This window comes from Eleginops maclovinus, chromosome 3 (assembly GCF_036324505.1).
Source record: "Eleginops maclovinus isolate JMC-PN-2008 ecotype Puerto Natales chromosome 3, JC_Emac_rtc_rv5, whole genome shotgun sequence".
Lineage (NCBI taxonomy): Eukaryota > Metazoa > Chordata > Actinopteri > Perciformes > Eleginopidae > Eleginops > Eleginops maclovinus.
In genome coordinates, this window is record NC_086351.1 from 9,641,983 (window position 1) to 9,662,487 (window position 20,505).

Here is a 20,505-nt window from a genome sequence, read left to right on the forward strand (position 1 = left end):
ATTTGGGGGGTGGTTCTGGGGAACTGCATCTTAAAGAAACAGTTGAATCTTTGGGAAAGAACATATTATCTCCTTTGCTATGATTTACAGCCGGTTTAATAAAACAACTAGTTTGCATGAAGTGTTTTCTGACCTCGTTGTTGCAAACGCCTACCCTAAAAGGCAGAGTAAAAGGTACATCAAGAAGTGAAATGATGGGGCATAATCACAAATTAAAAAAGCGCTTAAAATAAAATAAAAGTTCAAACTCATCTTAGGAAGACACCACTCTCATGTCGGTTAAATATGAAGTAGGCATTAGTTTAGTTGAGCATAAAAACTGGAAACAGGGGGTTCTGTCCAAATTAACAATATTTTCCTGTGGATGAAAAGCTCACAAATGAAATGCTACCTATTGTTTGTTTATCCATATAAAACAGAACATTTAAAACAACCATTTGAAGTTGAAAGGAATGTCATGTGCAAGAATATTTCTTGAACAAACAAACTAGATCCAACATGTTGATCAGTGGGGATTAAAGCTGTTGTTAAGAGTGGTATCAGTCTCATTTAATTCTCTGCGATTAAACAAATCACCCAAATAAACTGCAAACTATTATTCTAACCAGCACATTACTGTACACCACTCTCTTCTTTGATCACAGGAACACATTTTAAACACATACTTGTGATTTATTTTAGGCCCAGGAATGCTTGGATTTGTGAAGAAAGAACTCATATGTAATAAGACCCAAACATTTGCTGGATAAAAGTCCTGTGTGCATGGCAGGAATATAAAATCAAAACTTAAGGCCCAAATATAAAGTCCCATAACCTGCTAAAAACATATTTTCATCACCATTTCCACCCTCAACAGCCAATAAGAAGAAGGAATGTAAATCTGAGGAGATCAGTTCACTGTAAACCCATTGTGTCACTCTGATACTGATCCTTTAACAATCAAACTTTGATCTAACGCTGTTTAGTCCATTGCCAACATGCAAACTGCCAAGTGCAGATTTAATATGAAATTCAAAACGCTGAACTACATTCCTGTGTCCCAGCAGTCCATGCCACATGTTCATCTTTCAATTACATTTTGGCTCCAACTCATTGCCTGTCTGCACAGGGGTATTGTCTGTGACACTATTTGCCTCGACACTGACTGACTCAAGGCAGAGAGTCTTGGCTGGCAGTCGCCTGACAGCATCAATCTCTGATATCTCAAATGGCAGATACGTATGAGAGTCATTTGAGGAATTATAGAGTTCTCGACGGCCCTTAGAAAATTATGTTGCTTTTTAAAATGACATGCAAAAAAATTGCTGCTAAAAATAACGCCTGGTCACAGTGTAGTGTTGCTGTGTCAATGATGGGGATGCTGCCTACTCCACTTCACACCAGCATGTGATTTCTCTCTTTCTGCAGCTCGATGCACATTCAGGCAGGAGGGACAAACAGGAAGCTTTTCAGGGCTGTTAGTGGCATCCGTCCTGCTGCACTCCCACTGTGAGAAGCATGCCATTTATTTTCTTATCACACTTTCTCTAATTCATCATGTCCTGAGAAGGTGGCTTACGACACCAAGGATCAAGGATAGTAATCTGCCTAATTCATATCCAGTTAAAGCCAGAAACAAGTGACAGCGATAAGGATGGTCTGAATGACCTTAAAGTGAGAATGTCGACATTGCTTAAAGTCCATACTGCCAAAATGGGTTTGAGGTGATGCAGTTCCTTCATGACAAAGTGTGTCCACCAGAGAGCACTAGGACTTTGATGTTTCAATCTTACAAGACAAACTTTTAGTAGGCCAATGGTTGCAATGATACTTCATAATATAACACTTCATAATATAATATCAGCATTGTTAACAACAAGTTACATGTTTGTATTTAATTTAATTTACGAGCAGCCAATATACAGATTTTTGTTAACGTTTGAATATTGTTGTCAATAGTGGATCTATATCTAATAGTTAAATATAAATGAAAAATCTTTATGCTAAATATTGTACCTCACCTGATCAAATATAATTCCTGTGTGGGTTTAAGCTGATTTGGTTTTCTGTCTTTAACTATACCTTTTTCCATAGATGGAAGAATTACTCTAATTAGAATTAGATCTTGTAGTAACGTAAAAGTAGAACTACCAGAGGGTAGTTTACTCTGTTACAAATATGTAACAAAATGTTACTCAAGTAAAAGTACAAAAGTATTAGCATCAAAATATACTTGAAGTACCCAAAGTAAAAATGATCATTATACAGATCGACCCCTTTCAGAATATATATATATATATATATATATATATATATATATATATATATTATATGTTTTGCTTATTATTATTGATGCATAAAGTGTTTTGAAAGTTGGTAAAGTGCAGCTAATTTGTATTACTTTATATGATGCATGGTTGCTTGGGAATCGTAGGTATTAATTAAATGTAGTGAAGTAAAAGTAACCAATTTACTTCTGAATTCTAGTTAGGTAGAACTAAGTACAAAGAAGAAAAATGGTTAAAATACTCAAGTAAAGTACAAGTCGCTCAACATTTAAATACTTACAGAACTTGAGTTAGACCACTGTCTTTTTTTATCTTCTGTTTCCTATTTAATTTCCTGACCTTCCTTGCCTTCAGGTGATAGACGGTTCCGGGGGTGCTGCTGGCTTGACGCCAGTGGTTGAGACGGTTAGATTCAACATAAACAGGCGAAATGCGACTCCTGGTAACTATACAGTTTACTGATATGTTCTGTGTTCTTAGCTTTCTTTATAACGTTAGCCATGGGTACAGCTACTGTCAGCAGTTACTTACCCAGTTTGGTTCAAAATTGAAGGGAGTAACCGTTAAAGCTGTGGTCTGGACTCCTGGGGGTTTGTGTGCAGTCACCGGGACTAGGCTAGTTGCTGGATGGTAAGTGGATCCCTTAAAAATTGTTGGAATACTTGTCAAAACACGTTTTATGTTTCGAAAACAGCATATCGTTACGTGTTTTGTTTTTTGTATTTATATAGCAGATGATTTCACATCATTTACGGTGCTGGGAAGAGTAACGGAAGGCATATAACGAGTAATGTAACGCGTTACGTTACTAGTTTTGCTGCTCAGCGTTAGTTATTATGAGAAATGTTATTACCTTTTCAATGAGTATGGCCTAATGTCTAAAAAGCAGGCTTATTTATGGGTTGGCTAGCTTGCCCAACATTGGAAACCATTGGTTTAATAACTCTGCATAATCTGAAATGAAAATGATTAGGTGTCAAATAAATTACATAGATATAAAAGGCACAATATCCTCTCTGAGTCAATTCAAAGTCAATTTAAAAGCTGTAGCCGACTGGAGAATTTAGTTACTTTCCACCACTGCAGATACCTCTGCCTTTTTATACAGAGAAAGTAATCCCAAACTAAATCAGCTTTGTTACTGGTAAGTGTATGTTAGTCTACAGTTTGTGCAGACTGTTGCCTTTTGGCTAAATGAAATTGGATTTCCTTTTCAGGGCATGACATAAGCTCCACTAATGATACAAGGTTAATTTGAGGATATGCATAGCTCAGTGAGCTTCACTATTCATTTACTCATCCATGACGGGAAGTGCTGGAGGGGCATCAGGTGTGCCTTCTCACAGACCTTCCCTTCAGAGCGATGTGTTAATCCAAAGTGAACACGCAATCCTAGAAACTGACCCAACAATTTAGAAGTGCGCCATGTGGCTTCAGTACTTCAAATCAACAATGCATGTGGGTGACAGCGTCAACACTTACACAGGCAGCTAGTGAGAGTGATAAATCAAACACCCTGTCACTCAAACACTCTGCAGTTTGTCTGCATGCAAAGAGGCAGATCTTTTATACTTAACAGCAAGAAATAAGGCAAAAAATGACACGTATGGTTTGTGGTGTGAAAGCAGACAAGAAAGAAGGTTGTTAGTGGTGGATCCAGTAGACAGACAATAAACACGATAGAGACAGACAGCAGTCATATCAGATAGCTAGTCAGTCCAGACGGACATCTACAGTGATGAAAGCCGAGGCAGACGCCAAATCCTCCCTTCATGACATAACTAGATGTTTCAATTTATGTGGATTTATATGGATGGACGGTCATGCTATTGGGTTAATACTGTATTATGAGGAGCTATATTTCAATTACACAAACAGAGTCAGTAGGCCACTAACGCTGGGCAGCCTATCTGCCTCTCTATCATTCTGTCTCATCTTAGTCCAGGCCATCTGTTACAAACACAGCTCAAATCTGTGGCATGAGGCTGACATATAAGTTACCTCTGTTATAGACTATTACTGACACACCTCGCAGTAAACTAAAGCCAATGGGAGATGAGCGTGAACAGGTGCAGCTCTTTCCATCGTGCAGTCAGTTCCTTTGAAAATAATTTGCATGCTGACTGCTGAAACCCTCTCAAGTGTTGGGATACAGGATGAAGGAGCAGGATCTATGTATAGGCGGACCCACCTATAAGAATATACACTCACACATAGCTACACAGACATAGACACACACTCATCAAGACAGTTTGAGTCATCAAATTAATGTCTGCCCACTCTCATTTGAAAATCCACTTAATAGATGGAGTTAATTTCATTTTTCCAGACATTATAATTTATATTACTGACTCACTGACTCACTCCTGCACTTTTAAGACTTTTCCATCAAGTGTGTATAGTGAACTGCAAACACATTAATTGAGGAGGTTGTGGATACGTAAGGGGTACCGATAACAGTAACGGAGAGGGGACAGGGGTCTCGTGCTGTCACATCTGTGAGATTATGAGTGACATGAAGGCCCGGGAGGGGGTGCTAAATACATAGGCAAAGAGAAACAAGTTATGCAAGTTATTATTCATTTGTCTCCCACCTAATTTCCATATTATTTTGTTACCGGAGCTTGTTAGGCCACGGTAAGCATCTGGCACTTCCATGCCAACAAAGTCCTATCTGAAGTGCTGCCACAGTGGCACACGCAAGCATCTAAATAAACACATGCAAACATAGAGATGCACTCAGACACAATACACAAAACTAATGCACACAGGGCCGTAGTAGTAAGAGGGTCCCAAGCTGGAGGTGGGTCCCATAAAAATTGAGAACAAATCTGACTTTCTGATGGTGTTTGGGCCTCGTGCTACACTTTCACAGATTGTCAAAGTAACCTACCCAGCAATCCCAGAGAGCAACATTCTTAGAGCTCTGTAACAGAAGCATACCAAGTGTCCATCCTTCACTTGTGGGCTTATTATGAGCACATGATGGGAGCGCTGTGCGAACTCCCAATCCAGCCACACACACACACACACACACACACACACACACACACACACACACACACACACACACACACACACACGTATGCAATTTTCAAAATAAAGTAAAAGTTTAATTCTTACCTTCCTCAGCTGAGTTAGGCTGGAAAAACAGACAGAGAGACAGAAAGACACTCCACATCTCCACGACAGAATGACACTGACAGAGAGAGGGAGGGAGAGAGCATGAAAGAAGTAGCTAGAGTGAGTGTGTGTGACAGAGTGAGGGAGCGAGAGAGGGAGCGGGGGTGAGAGAGGGGGTGGAGTCTGTTTGCTCCCTTTATCTGAGAGAGGGAGAGAGAGAAAGAGAGGGGGAGGATGGATGAGGAAAGGCGAAAAATATTTACAGAGCAGCACATACAATAAGCACAGTGCCAACAGAGGAGTAAACAAAACACTGTTGTCAGAGAAATGAGGGGAGAGAGAAAGAGATGAGAGGAAGAGAGTGGGAGAGTTTTTTTATTTTCGAGAGAAAGACAAAGAAGGAGAGAGAGCTGACAAGAAAAAGTGTCAGTGGGAAACGGAGGTGGAAAAATTAATAAACTAGTTTGTCCAGTCTTTAAAACAACTGTCTAGACATGTCTAACGACATCAGTTCCAGCTCCCCTCCAAATGCCTCACACCAATTTCGGTGGGCCGCCTGGCAGACTGTGCATCATACTGTGGCATCCCTCAAATATCTGGACTCTGTGCTAACTTGCATTTTTCAAGCTGTGGCATGTATGAATGCCCAATTTCTTTTCCTTTTCCTCTTTGGATCGCTCTCAGTTCTACCTTTTTATGGAAAATGAATATAATTTGGACACATTTTTGGATGCCCTCCATCCTGCCTCTTCCTAACACCCTCCTCCTCCTCCTTCTTTCCCGACCATCTCTCAGACACACTCCTCGCCTCCCAGGATTGCTCATCCAGACAGTTTCTAGACACGCACCACACACAGGCATGTAGATACACAGAACTGAGCCCCTCTTGCTCATGCATGCCACTCGCTGGTCAGACCGCAGTACGGCAGCTTGTTGATGGGCTTTCATGCCCCAGTTCACTGCATTGAGTGAGACTTCAGTAGACTTTTGCAGGGAGATGTTGCCTATTGGCTTGACACAATTAGATGGCCCCATTCCCAGCCAGCCAGGGGCCCTTTACCCTAGGCTCTTTGCTCCAAGAAGCAAAGTGCAGAGGCAAATGGATCACGCCGTTCCTCCCGTCATTAATCCGGGACTTAAACCTTCTTAATCAGTTTTCAGTTTGTCCTGAAAAAACGTATTCCTTATGCCACTTTATATAAAATGTTTCTGTTTTTTTTAGATGAAGTGAAAGATTGAGTCATCTTTTTATCATTAACTTTTGATCCATCAATTCATTCATGTTTTTTAAGCAAATATGGACACACACTAATGGGTCCAGCATCAAAAGTGTGATTTTGTTTTTCTGCTCCTCTTATTCTGCTGTTATAGGGAAATTAAGGACTGCAACTAACTCATATTTTCTATAGTATCCAATAGAAGCTTTGTCTGTAAAATATTAGGAAAGAAAAGTGTTCTGTCGGCCCAAAACCTTAAGAAAAATAAGAATATTTATCTGTTGATCAAATAATTGATTACTTGACTTATTGTCGTAGCAGTAAACTAAATATCTTTGGCAGGCAGACCCTTTTTTGGTGTCCTTCCTAAAAATCCATAATTATACAGTATCTCACTTACAACCTCCCTCGTAAAAACAACAGCCCAGACGTGTCATATTAGAAGCAGCAGTGTTAGTACGTCTTTTTAGGGGAATTCCTCTTTGAGGTAATTATTATCTTGCGTCACTACATGTGTTCTGGTTTGGCTTTTGAAGCTGTGAGACCCAAGACGAGATGTGACCTCAAAACTCCTCCCGCACTCACTCCTTAATCATCACTCTGTTTTTTAACTTATGGCTTTATTTCAATGTTTCTGAGGATGGTTAGCTATACAGTGTATGCTGACTGAGGTTTAGCCGCGGTGCAGAAAAGGAAATGGAGTAATCACACGCTCACACTTACACTTGAGCACAGAGACTGCAATTACATTAAACATTCATTGCTTTGACTCGCAGCGTTACAGGCAGTTAAAAAGGCTTTTTGTGCTCATAATTTAAGTCACACGTTCCCTTAAAAGATGGACAACTTTATTTCCTTTTTTTAGTTTCTCAGAGCAAGTGTCACTAATATTATTACTGCAGACTGTGACTCTCACGCACACTCGTTTCTGACTTCTGTTTACCATTGTGACGTCCATCATAGTGACAGTGCAAGAAAAATCAGTAAATGTAGCAGATTAACAGGATTATGAAGCACAACCAAACATCCTAATGCATACAATATATTTACAGAGAGACACACAATATAAACAATTATTTCAAAGTAGTCCGAGTGCAAATAAAAACGCTGCAAAGCTCAAACATTGAAAAATGCTTCCTTATGAGTGGGCCCACATCCAAGAAGAAGTCCAACTGTACAAACATTGACACAACATATATAAGCATGTACACTGTGTTGTAATAGTTCATCCTGATTCAGTTACTGAAAGACTACAATATATATGTACATAATTTCAGAAAATTAGAACAACAATCAATAAGACGTTATTTGTGCATTAACTCCTAAAATAAATACAATTCATTTAGTGTTATTATTACTCAACATTACTATCCCACTTGGCTAATATCATCAATGTGATATCTATTATCTTCCATGTTAGACATGTATTGTTGTTATCAGTCGATTTTAAGGTGCTTCAGGAATACATTAACCTCAAATTACTGTATAACACTGATGAGCTTTTGTGATTTAATGAAATACTGTTTTAGAGACAGCAAGATGATGCTGTTGTTAGCCTAGGATGCAGAAGTTACTGCTCCTGATGTGAAGAGAGATTCAAGTACAGTGATGATAAATGTGTTTTCTGCGCAACACAAGTAGCCACCTGAGTTTTTTATCCAAAAGCTGTAACGCTAACTTTAAGCGACTGCACTACAATAAACTGGCTGAAATCATCCAAAACAAGAGGTTAGGTTGTGTTTTTTAGGAGCAGAAAGCCTATTAGCAGACATTTAAAAGCATCACAGTGCTAGCCTTACACCTCAACAACGTCGGTGAAACGGACAGCTGTAATTTACTGTCTTGTTTATTTTCTATCATTTCAAACAACACACCAACACAAACACTCTCTTCTCTCATGAGATGTTGCGCTCCAGGATTGGAATAAATATTTCTATTCTGCTACACGCTTGAATATTTGTATTCTAAGTGTGCTTTTTTGTGCACTTTAATGGGAGAGGGGCTGCTGTAACACACTCATTCATTCCCAGGCAGCAAAGCACATCAGGCATGCAGACAGGACAGCAAGTCAGTCGTTCTTTTTTGGGTCAAACTACCAGGTTCCAAAACCAGCTTTTCAAGCTTGACCTCAATACATAACCAGTGCCCCCCCCCCCCCCCCCCCCCCACACACACACACACACACACAAATCCCACAACCTTTTAACATGGGGGTAGCTGAAGACCTGGGACTTAAGGCTGAACATATGTTGATCCTCTTATAAGGCAGTATGCGTCGGGCTGGCAATGGGAATGTCAACTATTATTAAGTACTAGTAATACAGTTAAGTTTGGCCCATGTTTAAAGCGGGATTACAGGGAATTCTATTATTAAAGCATGTTTGTGACGAGGGAACCTTTTAATTCTTTAAACCTTCCTTTGCTCTTTCACTTTGTGTTATGAAATATAACTCCTTACTATGTGTTTAAAACCTTTGTCTGTGTTGTGCCCTGATATTTCTTCTCTCTAAGGAAGATTCACCATGGGGACCTTGTCTGTAGGGGAGGATGGAGGAGCTTCTTTGCCCTCTGTCAGGGCGGCGGCCATCGGCTCTGGAACCGGGGAGGGTTTTCCTGCGCTGGCAGCGAATCCCTGAGCAATGTCGTCAAAGGTCCTTCCTCTGGTCTCGGGTACTCGCAGGAAAGTGAAGATGAAGAAAAAGATGAGGAAGATCATGAAGATGATGAAGACGTAAGGACCACACAGTTCCTGAGGGAAGAAGAGAGAGAGAGGTGTGTCGCTACGAGACTCAAACTGCACATACTTCAAAAATTGTTGGCAGTGAGGGGAAGTAACTAAGTACATTTACTCAAATACTGTACTCTTTAAAGGGTTCACGGTACTCCAAATCCACTACATATCAGAGGGAAATATAATTGTTTTTACTTCACTGAAATCATTTTATAAGTGAGCTAGTTACTTTGCAGATTCAGATTATTAGAAATAAAATTAATACATCTTTAAGTATGTCATGATTTGATTGAATTGTATAATTTAAATCACACTCTGATTCTGGATTGAGTACATGGTGGCATCCTCAGCATGCAAAAATAAATTCATGGAAGTTAGGAATGGATTCAGAATCATAGAAGATTCAAATCTAGTTTCTTACATAAAATAATTGATTCCAGCACCCATATGAATCATCTAACATATATTAAAATTTAAATATTGTTATATGTTTGTTAAGCTAATAAAATGTTTGTTAAGCTAATAAAATTAGCCTCGACTCTACCAGCTGTAAAAAATATTATGTATCCATAATTATACTCAAATAATATACATTGTCACGGTATGAGCCATTCTGCATTATGTCTACTTTTACCTTAGGTGGCTCTACATTAAGTGTGTCAATTCTAGTAAAAGACGTAAATGTTTCCCATACCTCAAGTTTAGGGAAACCCAGCCCCACAAGGAAGTTGGCGGTCCAGTTGGATAAACCGGAGACGGCCATGGCAGCAGGTCGGGGCCCCTGGGAGAAGAGCTCAGCCACGATGAACCAGGGGATTGGACCTGGACCCATCTCAAAACTGGCAACAAAGCCGAACACAGCCACGATGGCCAGGTAGCTCAGAGACGGGGTGGTCTTCTGCTCAGGGAGAGAAACTCAGAGTGAGTACAGGAGAGGTTTTTTTCTAAGCGCACAGAACAAGAGGAATCAAGCAAACATCACGTACCACCAAAGACAGGGAGATCGTCATAATGAGGGCAAAGAAAGCCATTCCTGCCAGACCAATCAGATGCAAGGTTCTTCGCCCCGCCCGTTCGACCAGGAAGAGCTGGATTCAAAACAAAAAAAAATGTAATAAAATGATAAATAATAACGTACAACACTCCTTTTATCTAAAGAGCAAATGTCTGGCACTTACGGAAACTACAGTAAACACGACGTTAACAACTCCAGCTCCTATGGTGGCGTAGATGGGCTGAGTGACACCAGCTGTGTCAAATATACCTGTAGAATAATAGAACACCTGGAAGGGGAGAAAGACACAGAGTTGTTAGTAAGAGTAACAATTTATTTCAGTGAATAAAATAAGGGTAGTCTTTAATAACGTTACATTTCACCCGTTAATGTATAATGTGTAAAACCGGTTAGGTTATGAATTGAGTTTTAGTGCTAGTTGTTTTTTGGGGGTGGGGTGGTAATGGGATCAGCAGCCTGTCCACGGCCCTGGGAAAAAAGCAGTTTATTAGCCTGTTGGTCCGTGTGCATATGGTTCTGAGGGGAGGGTGAAGAACTAGGGGTGGCTTTGGGGTCTCATGATGGTAAAGGCCCATTTGTAGATGCAGCTTCATTGTCAGAATGTGGATTTGGGAGCCGATGAAAAGCTACTGGAGATAATTTTTGTAGTTTTAGCTGTGGGCCGTAAAACCAACCCCTTTCACGTTACACTTAGTCATTTGTTCCATTAAAGATAGCTTTGGTGCTAGTACTAGCTGCTCTGCTGATGGGTGGGCTGGGTCATGTTATGTATCTGTCGGTTAAATCGATGTTGCAGCCTTTAGCCGCGGGCTGCTGCAGCTTTACTGTTGAATGTCAGGTCAGAGGGGGGGACGCTGACACACTCAGTCAGCCTGGTGACATGACCTTATTAACAAAAACCTATCGAATACCACTTTGTTTGTCTCTTTCCAATGACCCTCAGCTGCTTAAATTATTCCGCTCAATCGAACATCGCCCGGGGCAGAGTGGCGTCTCTCGTCATGTGCGTGTCAGACACATTTGAATAATTTGAGTAAATGCTCCTTTAGAGATGTATGTCAGGGATGACATTGACTGACATTTATCAAATAATGATATCCATAACGCTCTGCTCCCTGACAGGATACGGTGTTTACTCACAGCATTGATACCAGACAGCTGCTGGGAGAGCTGCAGGATTATGGCTATGATGATTGGTTGGCGGTAGTTTGGGGAGCGGAAGAGTTCAGGGATGGTCACTTTCTTCTCCAAGGCCATCTTCATCCCTTCTTCCTTCATCTCATTAATATCCTCGCTCACATCCTCATAGCCGCGCAGACGCACTGTCGCTACAGAGAGAAGAAGGGATGGATGAAAAAGGGGAAGTAAGTACATTATTGTGCAAATATGATGTAAAGTAAGGCTGGAAGGGTCTTAGAACATTATGTGGTAAAATTTTAATAAATTGCAGGGCCGTGCTTCAATCTGAGGCTCATTAAAATTTCAAGAGCATTTCTAAATTCAGTCTCATTAAAACCTGATGTCGCAATCTTGTTTGCATAATGTCTCAAAACCGACCTTTCCTGGCCTCCTCCTCCTGGTTGAGGCTGATCAGCAGGTAGCGGGGGCTTTCAGGACAGAAAGGCAGCAAGATGCTCTGCAGTATGGCTGGCAGGATGGTGAGAGCCAGCAGCAGAGGCCACAGAAGGTCTGAGCCAAGCAGAAACTCCAGACCAAAGATCTGAAATACATCAGGAACATGGGGTGAAGTACTTGTAATGTGGTGAGCTTTAATTTGAACGAAACTCCAACAAGCCTCAGAGATCTCCTCCAGGACACCAAGCTTTGTTAAACTCAAAGAACATTTGCGGCTTTTTTCTAGTAGTTCCTGTTCCTAGTTTTATTATATTACATTGACATTTTAATAAATTCTAAGAGATAGGAATGATTTGAGTTTACTATGCTCTGAAAAATGAAGTTAAATAATACTTGCTCTGTTTCGAAAAGTAAATATTCATCTCATTGTCATTTGGACGGTTAAGATTAAATGTTCTTTTTCTATAATCTGAAGAGATGTTTGTAATATTATTTGCTATTCCTGAATGTTTAAATATCGTACAGCTTCCCACCAAACTAAAAATATTATTTAAATGTTTATTTTTTACTAAAAAAGAGCTTTATTGTCCTTAATCTGCCTTATGATGATCTATAGTTCACATGACTGACCAATGGATTTATATTAGAAACCCAAAAATAGCCTCAAACTCTTAAGATTTATGAGGTGAATACACATTATTGTTATGGTAAAGAGTTGTGCAATGCATTCATTTTGAGCCAAAGCTTATTCTAAAGTTCATGTTCTTCTGCAGAAATCTAAAGCTTTTGCACAACCTAATATAAAAAACAACACAATCTAATCACCACATCACAACATCATACCTGTGCCACCAGGATGCCAATAACCACTCCCAGTTGATGCAGCGTGCCGAAGGCTCCTCGGAGAGCAGTGGGAGAGATCTCGCCCACGTACATGGGTGTCAGCCCCGTGCACAGGCCGCAGAACACACCGATGATCAACCGCCCGATGATGACCATCTCGAAAGAACGAGCCAAAGTCGACAGTCCCATGAAACCCCCACCGAGGATGGCCAGGATGTTAGCAAGCAGCATGGCCTTACGCCTGAAGAAGAGGGACAAGGAGGAAAGAAGGACATGGTTAGTGGGTATATTGAAGGGCTCGGTTGATATCCTGTCTGTCATCATACATTAAACCTGCACCATATTGCTTACTCCTGATGTTCTCACCTTCCGAATTTGTTTACGACAGCTCCGACAGAGAAGGACCCGACCATGCCTCCCACACTGAAGATGGCCACCGCAAAGCTCCACACCATGGTGTTGGCTCCTGGGCTGAAAGGCTCCCCGTACCGCTCCATCGACACATTCTGGAAAAACCTACGCAGTTTCTGTCAAAGCACAGAAAAAGAGTGGCGGGTTAAGAGGTATTAAAGTAAGTGTCCAAGTTCACAATCAAAAGTGTTTATTTGTGGTGCAACAGAGCTCACGCTTCATTGGGAGTTTGTGACACATCCACATGAGGGCAGTATAGCTTTTAGCAATGCCACCTTGCAATACTCTGCTCACAAATGAGAGCAGTCTTATCATGTCTAGCACCCTAACTGTATCTAAGCCTCTGTGACCACATCCAAAATTGCAACATCCTAAGACGAGGACAAGAATTGGCATTAAAAAGTGTCATTTAAGTTATTACAATATTAATATCAGAAAATGGGAGAAGATATGAAATTGCATCTATTATTAATCTCTCTCATAATAGCTGTCCCTGCTGTGATAAAACATTGAAACACTAAAGGTCCATTACACAATTCAACTGGGAAACACACACACGCGCGCACACACACACACACACACACACACCTGCTCTGGTGCGTTGATGACCCCTGTGTTGTAGCCAAACTGTAGCGAGCCGATGACAGCTGTTGAAACGCTGAACAGCAGGTAAAATGTCACCTTCTTCTGCGGCTGTTGAGAGAAAAAAAGACATGAGTGATATGAAGGATTACAACAATGAGCGGATGGAGTTTATGGACAATCCCCCCCTCAGTCTGTGCGGTGGACATGTCCTGTCCCTGGCTCTACAAAGCTCTTGTTGTTTATATTGACACTGGTAACTACAAACACAATGACTCCCTGTTTTCAGTTTTCTGTCCCTTGCAGCACTGCTTTGAACGCTAGGTTTTGCAACACTGCACAGGAACCATGATTTGCAGCTCAGAGGTATTTCTCAGCTAAGAAGCTAAAGACACCCTAAAGAGAATAAATGAATCCTATTGTGAGTGTTTTGCCCCTCGGGGTTCAAATTAAAGTGGGTTTAGCTCATATTAACAAGCTAATACACTTGACAATAATCCCTCATGTGGCACGGCATGTAGGAGTTTGCCATTTTTTTTCATTTCCAACCAAGCAGAACTGAGAAAATTGTTTAAATGAAGTTTTGGTTCCCAATAAGGAAATCCCCCACCAACCTAGTGACTAATTCTCTAAGTGAACTGCATTACAACAGCTTTCTGGGAACCTCTACATAGGTTATTATTTTCATTCAAAGTCTACTGTTCCAGACAGGCTCATTAATGAAAGGAAATCCATTTTAATCATCCAGTGTTTTCAAAATCCGCCCCTGTTTCGACACTATAACATGAGTGAATAATCATGATATAAGGTAATACATTGTTTAACACAATATGTAATCCGGCTTTAGTCAGGAGACAGGCACAATAAGCTCCCAATATTTTACATGATATCACTATCTGTACAGATAACTCGTCAAACGTCACAAAAGAGTACATTCATTGAGGGAAATCAAGAGATAGATGAAAGAGTCTGCCCCTGCTGAAACAAAGCATCTGTTCCAGAGACTGTTTATATAAAGGTCTGTCCTTTAATATGATCAACTGTTTGATTGGCTGAGAACTCAGGCTTCTTTTTTGATTACAAAACTACTTAAAAATGTGCTTTAAGTGCATCATGTTTGTATTTGTTCCTATCAGGTAAACCCACTCACAGGTTAGAATGAAACACAAAGTGGGAAATGATAAATGACTCAGTGGACAGCAACACGGTGAGAAGATAGGGATAATCAGTTGTAATGGGGCCACAGTGTGTTTTTCCGGGAAATCATGGCCTTGTCTCATATTCTTTCTTACACTAAATCAAGCAGAATGGACTCCTGTGACGACAGAGTACCCCGAAGGTTTGACACACAGGAAGTGTTGCATACACGATTACTTGATAGTGAAGCGGAAATAAAGAGGTCTGGTAATAAAGGAAAAAGTTAAAGTTGAAGGGAGGCATAAAAAAGTGATATAACACTTGAGAAAATAATTACATTAACATATTCAACAAATTCCATGTCATGTTTGACGTTTGGCACAGAGGCCCTGGAGGATTGTAGCACTGCACGAGGGGAGATTGATGAGGATAACTGCATGAGGGGGTGTGGCTGTGTGTGTACAAATGTGTGTAGATAAGACATTGCATCTGTAGTGACACGCTGATGTTGAGTAAGATTTGGACAAAATGCTCACATTGTTAAGCCTTTTGCTAAAACAATGACTCTAATAAGGGAGTGGCCCACTGCGCAATGAGCATTATATAGGTGTTTTAAGAATTTAATACAGCAGATTAAGAGGTTGTATCAGCATGCTGTGAGGAATTGCACCATTTCCTGCATGTGTTGGTGTTGCAACTGTGTACTACAATATACAGCTTTTTGTTGTAGCAAAATTCTGCTTAGAAAAGTTAAGATCAATATGTTACCACAACCAATTCAAATACTGACAATAACATTTACAAGTGGTCAAAATGTATAAATATTAGTACAGCACAATTCAATGACGTGATGCTTATGAATACCATGAAATATCATACAAAACTCCAAGACAGCTTCTAAAGGGATCTTATATACAGTATGTACTTGGTTTGGTTCATTGTGTCAGTATTAATCATCATCAGTTCCTTGTCACATTGTCTGCAGTATAATTGATTAGTATTATTCCTGAAATGGAACAAAGCCATTTTTTGGTTACACTCATGTTGTGCTTTCATTTTCAGAATGACTTTTTTTGTGGCTTAGGGTGTTGTTGGATTAACACACATGATGTGTCAATCTTAAGACACAGCCATGAAATGTGTTTAACTGCTTGTTTCAAAAGAGAAACCACAGGGAAGGGTTGTGAAGACACAAGACGGCAGGCACATTTCTGTCTTTTTAGATACTCAAATTTTTCTCAATATTTAAAATAGCAAAGAGTTAATGCAATCAAATTCAAAGTTCAGCATCTGAGTGATTACATTAACTGTGTAGCATGTTATAACTAAAGTGTTACCTACATGTGTGCTGTTGCAAGTTGTCATTCCTTTCTTCACCTTTTACAGTTCTTTCTTCATATTACTGGCATGATGATTCCCTCATCATACCTTTGTTAAGAGACGCGCAGATAAAGTGAGAACTAAAACCAGATCAAGTCTAAACTTGCCACTCTGCCTTAGTCATCTCCTGAGTGCTCGTTTATCACTCCCATCTGCTGCTCTTGCCAGAAAGGAAATATACAGGATTGCCTCTGACTTGAAAGTAACAGTCTTAATCATGAGAACGTGTTGGCACAAAACATGCTCAGAATCAAACCAACAATGACCAAAAGGACTGGCAGTCTTCCACTGGGACTGCTGGGAATTATAATAAAAAGCTTAAATGTACTGTATGTGTTTGTACCGGAGAAGAACACTAGAGAATATGTACAGCTGTATTATTTGTGCAGGTTTTTAGAAGGTAAAACAGTTTGGAAAAATAACAGAACAACACCAGCAGCCCATGAACCAATAGAAGTAAGAAACAGTTACCTTTTCGTCCTGCATTCGCTCCATCTTTGCCCCTCGAAGAAGATTCAGATGAAGAAAACTACAGGAACGTTTCTTCAAAGCTCCTTGAATGCCTCTTATTTCTTATGCACACACACTCACACCTTTTTGCAAACAGTCTTCAGAAAACCTGAAAATAAACAAACAAAAAGAGTATATATTACATTCAGTAACTTAAAGAACACATGTTTTAAAACTCTAAATAACTGTCCTAAAGATCATACCAGTAGGGATCACAGACCTAATGGATCAGTCAGAGTGGGTGTACGTTTCGGCACTCACTGAATTAAACAGGAAAAAGTCTCCAAAGTGACAGTAACCCCTCCCTCTGCTTCTGTACTCACCCGCCTCTTCTGTTCATGAAATCAAATGAGGAAAAAAGTGATGTAACTCCTTCTCTTCAAATTGAATTACTGTCGCTTTGCTCATTTTTATCAATACAACACCTTCTCAATGGGCTGCAGGAACTTCAATGCCGCACTTATTGATGATACAATAATTAAGTGGATTTCGTTTAAAACGAGATTCATTATGTACAGAACGCTACTTTAATCACGAATCATGTGAAAATAACAACATAAAATATATAATTAACATATGAAGAAATTTGATTGACAGTGAGAAACAGCGTGAGTAAAATCAATGTTTGTTTACCGTAATGTGGGACTTGTGCCAACCTCTGTATCGTCAGTCAGAATAAATGTTAGGCCCTGCCTTCATTATCGTTTTTATAAAAAGTGGTACATGTTAACCTGCACGTCTTTGTTTTGCTTTTTTTAAACTCTTACGCGCACGGAAGCTCCCCACTCACACCCCTGTGCGTAGTCAAATCCAGTGATTCATTTCGGGTTTACGTTTTATATGGTAATGTCCGTGAAAGCAGCGCAGATGCAATTTCCGCTCAGATGAAGAAGTGGTAGGGTTGGGTAAGGGGGAGGCGTGCTCGGTCGAGCGTACAGTACGGAGCAGCGATGGGGAACAAACGGTGCCGGTGAAAGGAGCCTCTGTGCTGCTGCTGGCCCGACGGCTGCCCACCGGGGGCGCGAGAACAAAAGGCAATGTGCACGGAGTGCTGATACAAAGCCTGATCATGCAGAAATCATAAGACCGGCTCAGTGGGTGCCAAACAAACGAGGAGACCAACTAAATCTTCATCAACTATGTCTAATCTTCACAGCCCACCTAAATCCCAGTCTGGAATTTGACAAGTTCTCCAGAAAAATGCGAGTGAAAGAGGGGCGTTTTTAAATCTAAACAACGTTTTTAGTAGATGTACTTGCTTCTTTTAATTGTAAAGCTTGACCACAAGTGTGATCTCGGATTTTTGTAACAATTCAGCATTTACTTAAAATATGGACATGTATTTACTAGTATTTATTGATTTTCAAAGGGCCAAACAATCCTGGATGTAAGAGCATCATTACAAAATATACCGTCTGTTTGGGTAATCTTGAAATGTAATACAAAAAACTGAACTTTCTGACCCAGCATATACTGTATTCCAGCATAACAGACGTAAAAGGATAATATCCCTAAAAAACAAACAAGTAAATAATATTTTTAAAGTGTTTTTCATATTACAGTTGCTCAGCTACACAATTAACTAAAATTGTAAAATGGTAGATCATTTTTTTGATTGGGCTAAAAGCATAATGTAGTCAATTCAAATATTTAAAGCTGGAATTAGCCCCCAGTTGGAGGACATGGCCTCTGTGTTCTTAGTAGCAGCTGTAATTCGTATAATAAACCCCCTTTAAATATGCAGCAATAAATGATGGATTAGTAATGAGTGTTGGCTTTTTCAAATCAAACTCAAGTCTTACTTTCCTGTTCATCTCAACACTTTGAGATGGTTTTCTAGTACAGCATTTTGCCATGCATTTAATCATGTGAACTGTAGCCTATAAATAACTACCAGTTGGTCACAAATATGTATTTCTTGACTAAATGAGTGCAAACAAGTTTTTGGGTATTGACATCCAAACTAAAAACTGTTTTATTATACATTTATTTACTAATGTATGCTCCTATTTTGATGATCAACATAGTAAAATGTTTCAAGTTCGTTTTTAAAACAGCATCTGACCTCATGGAGGGGAGTGTATTTCACATTTCATGGTGAAAGTAAAGTATTGTTTGCACTAAAGCACTACTTGCACTACCGTCAAACTGTGTTGATTGTGTCTAACATATGTATATATTACTTAGTTTCTGTTTTGTATACCCCTTTTTACCCACCCTTTTTTTCTAGGCTCTTATCTTTTTATGTTATATGTTCTTTTATATTTGCGCTGTGGGACTGCCAGAAACGGTATTTCAATGTTCTTTATGTATAACACATGTGGAAACTTTGACAATAAAGTGGACTTTGACTTTGAAAGCTATTTCAACTTTTGTGACCCTTGTGCCTCATAATGAAACGTTTCATTAGAATTTACACAATTGAGTCATGCGTGACAGGAAATTAGCCACTTGAAAACAGGAAAGAGTAAAGAAACTTATTTCCTGGAGATATTCAATGCCCTCAGGCCAGATCAAACTTTGACCAGTGGTAGAAGTTGTAGGATCTAAATATACCTAAAGCATAGTAAACTATTTAATTATAACTAGAGATGCAGTAATGAGTACTACTCTAATTTTGATGTTGGTAAGAGTAAAGCCCTTTTTCTTTTTTTTTTACCACATATTCTGCCAGGTTTTGAATTCCACCGCTGGATCAGTAAATATTCATCTTTATCCAACTGCATATCTTGTAAACTATTTGTTGAAGATATTCTGATTACTAATCTAAATCTAACTGAGCTAACAGAGCGAGAGAAGGACGTGCAGATGTTCAGGTTTATCACCCTGATGTGTTTGATGACATACTTTGTCCTTCAGTGCATCTCTCTATCCCAGCATTCAATCTGGATCCTGTGATCTGTTGCCAAGGGAACCGATCCCACAGCATCTTTTTCCGGCAACCTGGCCTGAGTGAGCAAATCAAATTATATGACATCTGTGAAAAGTAAACACAAGATAGAAACAGACAGACAGGGCACAGAGAGAGTGGGAAAGGAAGTGAGGAAGATGTGTTGCCCACACTCGGCCTCTCACACACACAAACTACATCCTGCAGAACATTTGAACTCATCTGTGTGTGTCGTGGATTTCTGCAGATATTTTACATGAACATTAAAATGTTGCCCTTTATACAAAATGATCTGACTTTTGCTCCAGACCGGCAGGATCGTATAGACTTTACATAAAGTCCAACAATGCATTTTACGAGTATCACATCAAAGGCTATTATAATGATATTCTTTGAAGCTTTGAAATAATAAAAATGTTGATATCAGTCCTTTTTTAACATGTTTTACAATGTTTGAACAGAAAAGTACAAAAAGTATTGACAAATGCAAATAATCTATTAAACCAATGACAACCTCTGGACCTTTTCTGTTTGGTACGGAACATTTTTTTCCACATTTCACTAAGTATATTTTGAATATTTCAACACTTCACTTAACTTATAACATGGAGAAAAACGTTCAACAATCAAGTCCTGGTTAAAGTTTGCTTCACTGCAGCAAACAGAAATCTTTTAGCGTTTTTTTCTTTGTCAGTTTGACATTTTATGTATATTTGGGGTCGTGTCTGGGATAAAGCATTACAAACATGTATTTATACTGATAATCTGATGGTTCAGGGTTAACAGAGGGATTGAGTATTCAGAACCTCAAGTTTACTTGAGGT

The 20,505-nt window shown here is 39.6% G+C and overlaps 2 protein-coding genes across 2 annotated transcripts in view; both read right to left on the bottom strand.

Annotated features, from left to right (window-relative positions):
- Window positions 1-5,517, bottom strand: part of ephb6 (eph receptor B6) — a 33,942-nt gene extending 28,425 nt beyond the window's left edge. The window contains 1 exon segment of the mRNA XM_063879203.1: window positions 5,391-5,517. Coding sequence (XP_063735273.1) covers window positions 5,391-5,448 — 58 coding nt within the window. The 5' untranslated portion in view covers window positions 5,449-5,517.
- Window positions 5,518-7,438: 1,921 nt separating this feature from the next.
- Window positions 7,439-17,064, bottom strand: slc2a3b (solute carrier family 2 member 3b). Its single transcript, XM_063879226.1, has 11 exons — window positions 16,995-17,064; window positions 16,753-16,900; window positions 13,771-13,875; window positions 13,138-13,298; window positions 12,772-13,012; window positions 11,911-12,073; window positions 11,494-11,681; window positions 10,517-10,621; window positions 10,325-10,426; window positions 10,033-10,236; window positions 7,439-9,356 (listed from the first exon to the last, which is right to left on the bottom strand). The coding sequence occupies exons 2-11, from the start codon at window positions 16,774-16,776 to the stop codon at window positions 9,114-9,116; spliced, it is 1,536 nt and encodes a 511-aa protein (XP_063735296.1). The 5' UTR covers window positions 16,777-16,900; window positions 16,995-17,064; the 3' UTR covers window positions 7,439-9,113.
- Between the last annotated feature and the right edge of the window lie 3,441 nt (window positions 17,065-20,505).

What these genes read in the sequence shown, in the direction of transcription:
- slc2a3b (XM_063879226.1), bottom strand. Translation starts at nt 16,776, where the DNA reads ATGGAGCGAATGCAGGACGAAAAG. An exon ending in TCATCAACGCACCAGAGCAG is followed by an intron (nt 13,299 to 13,770) that starts GTGTGTGTGTGT and finishes GTGCTTTGACAG; the next exon opens with AAACTGCGTAGGTTTTTCCA. An exon ending in CGATCTCCCTGTCTTTGGTG is followed by an intron (nt 10,237 to 10,324) that starts GTACGTGATGTT and finishes CTCCCTGAGCAG; the next exon opens with AAGACCACCCCGTCTCTGAG.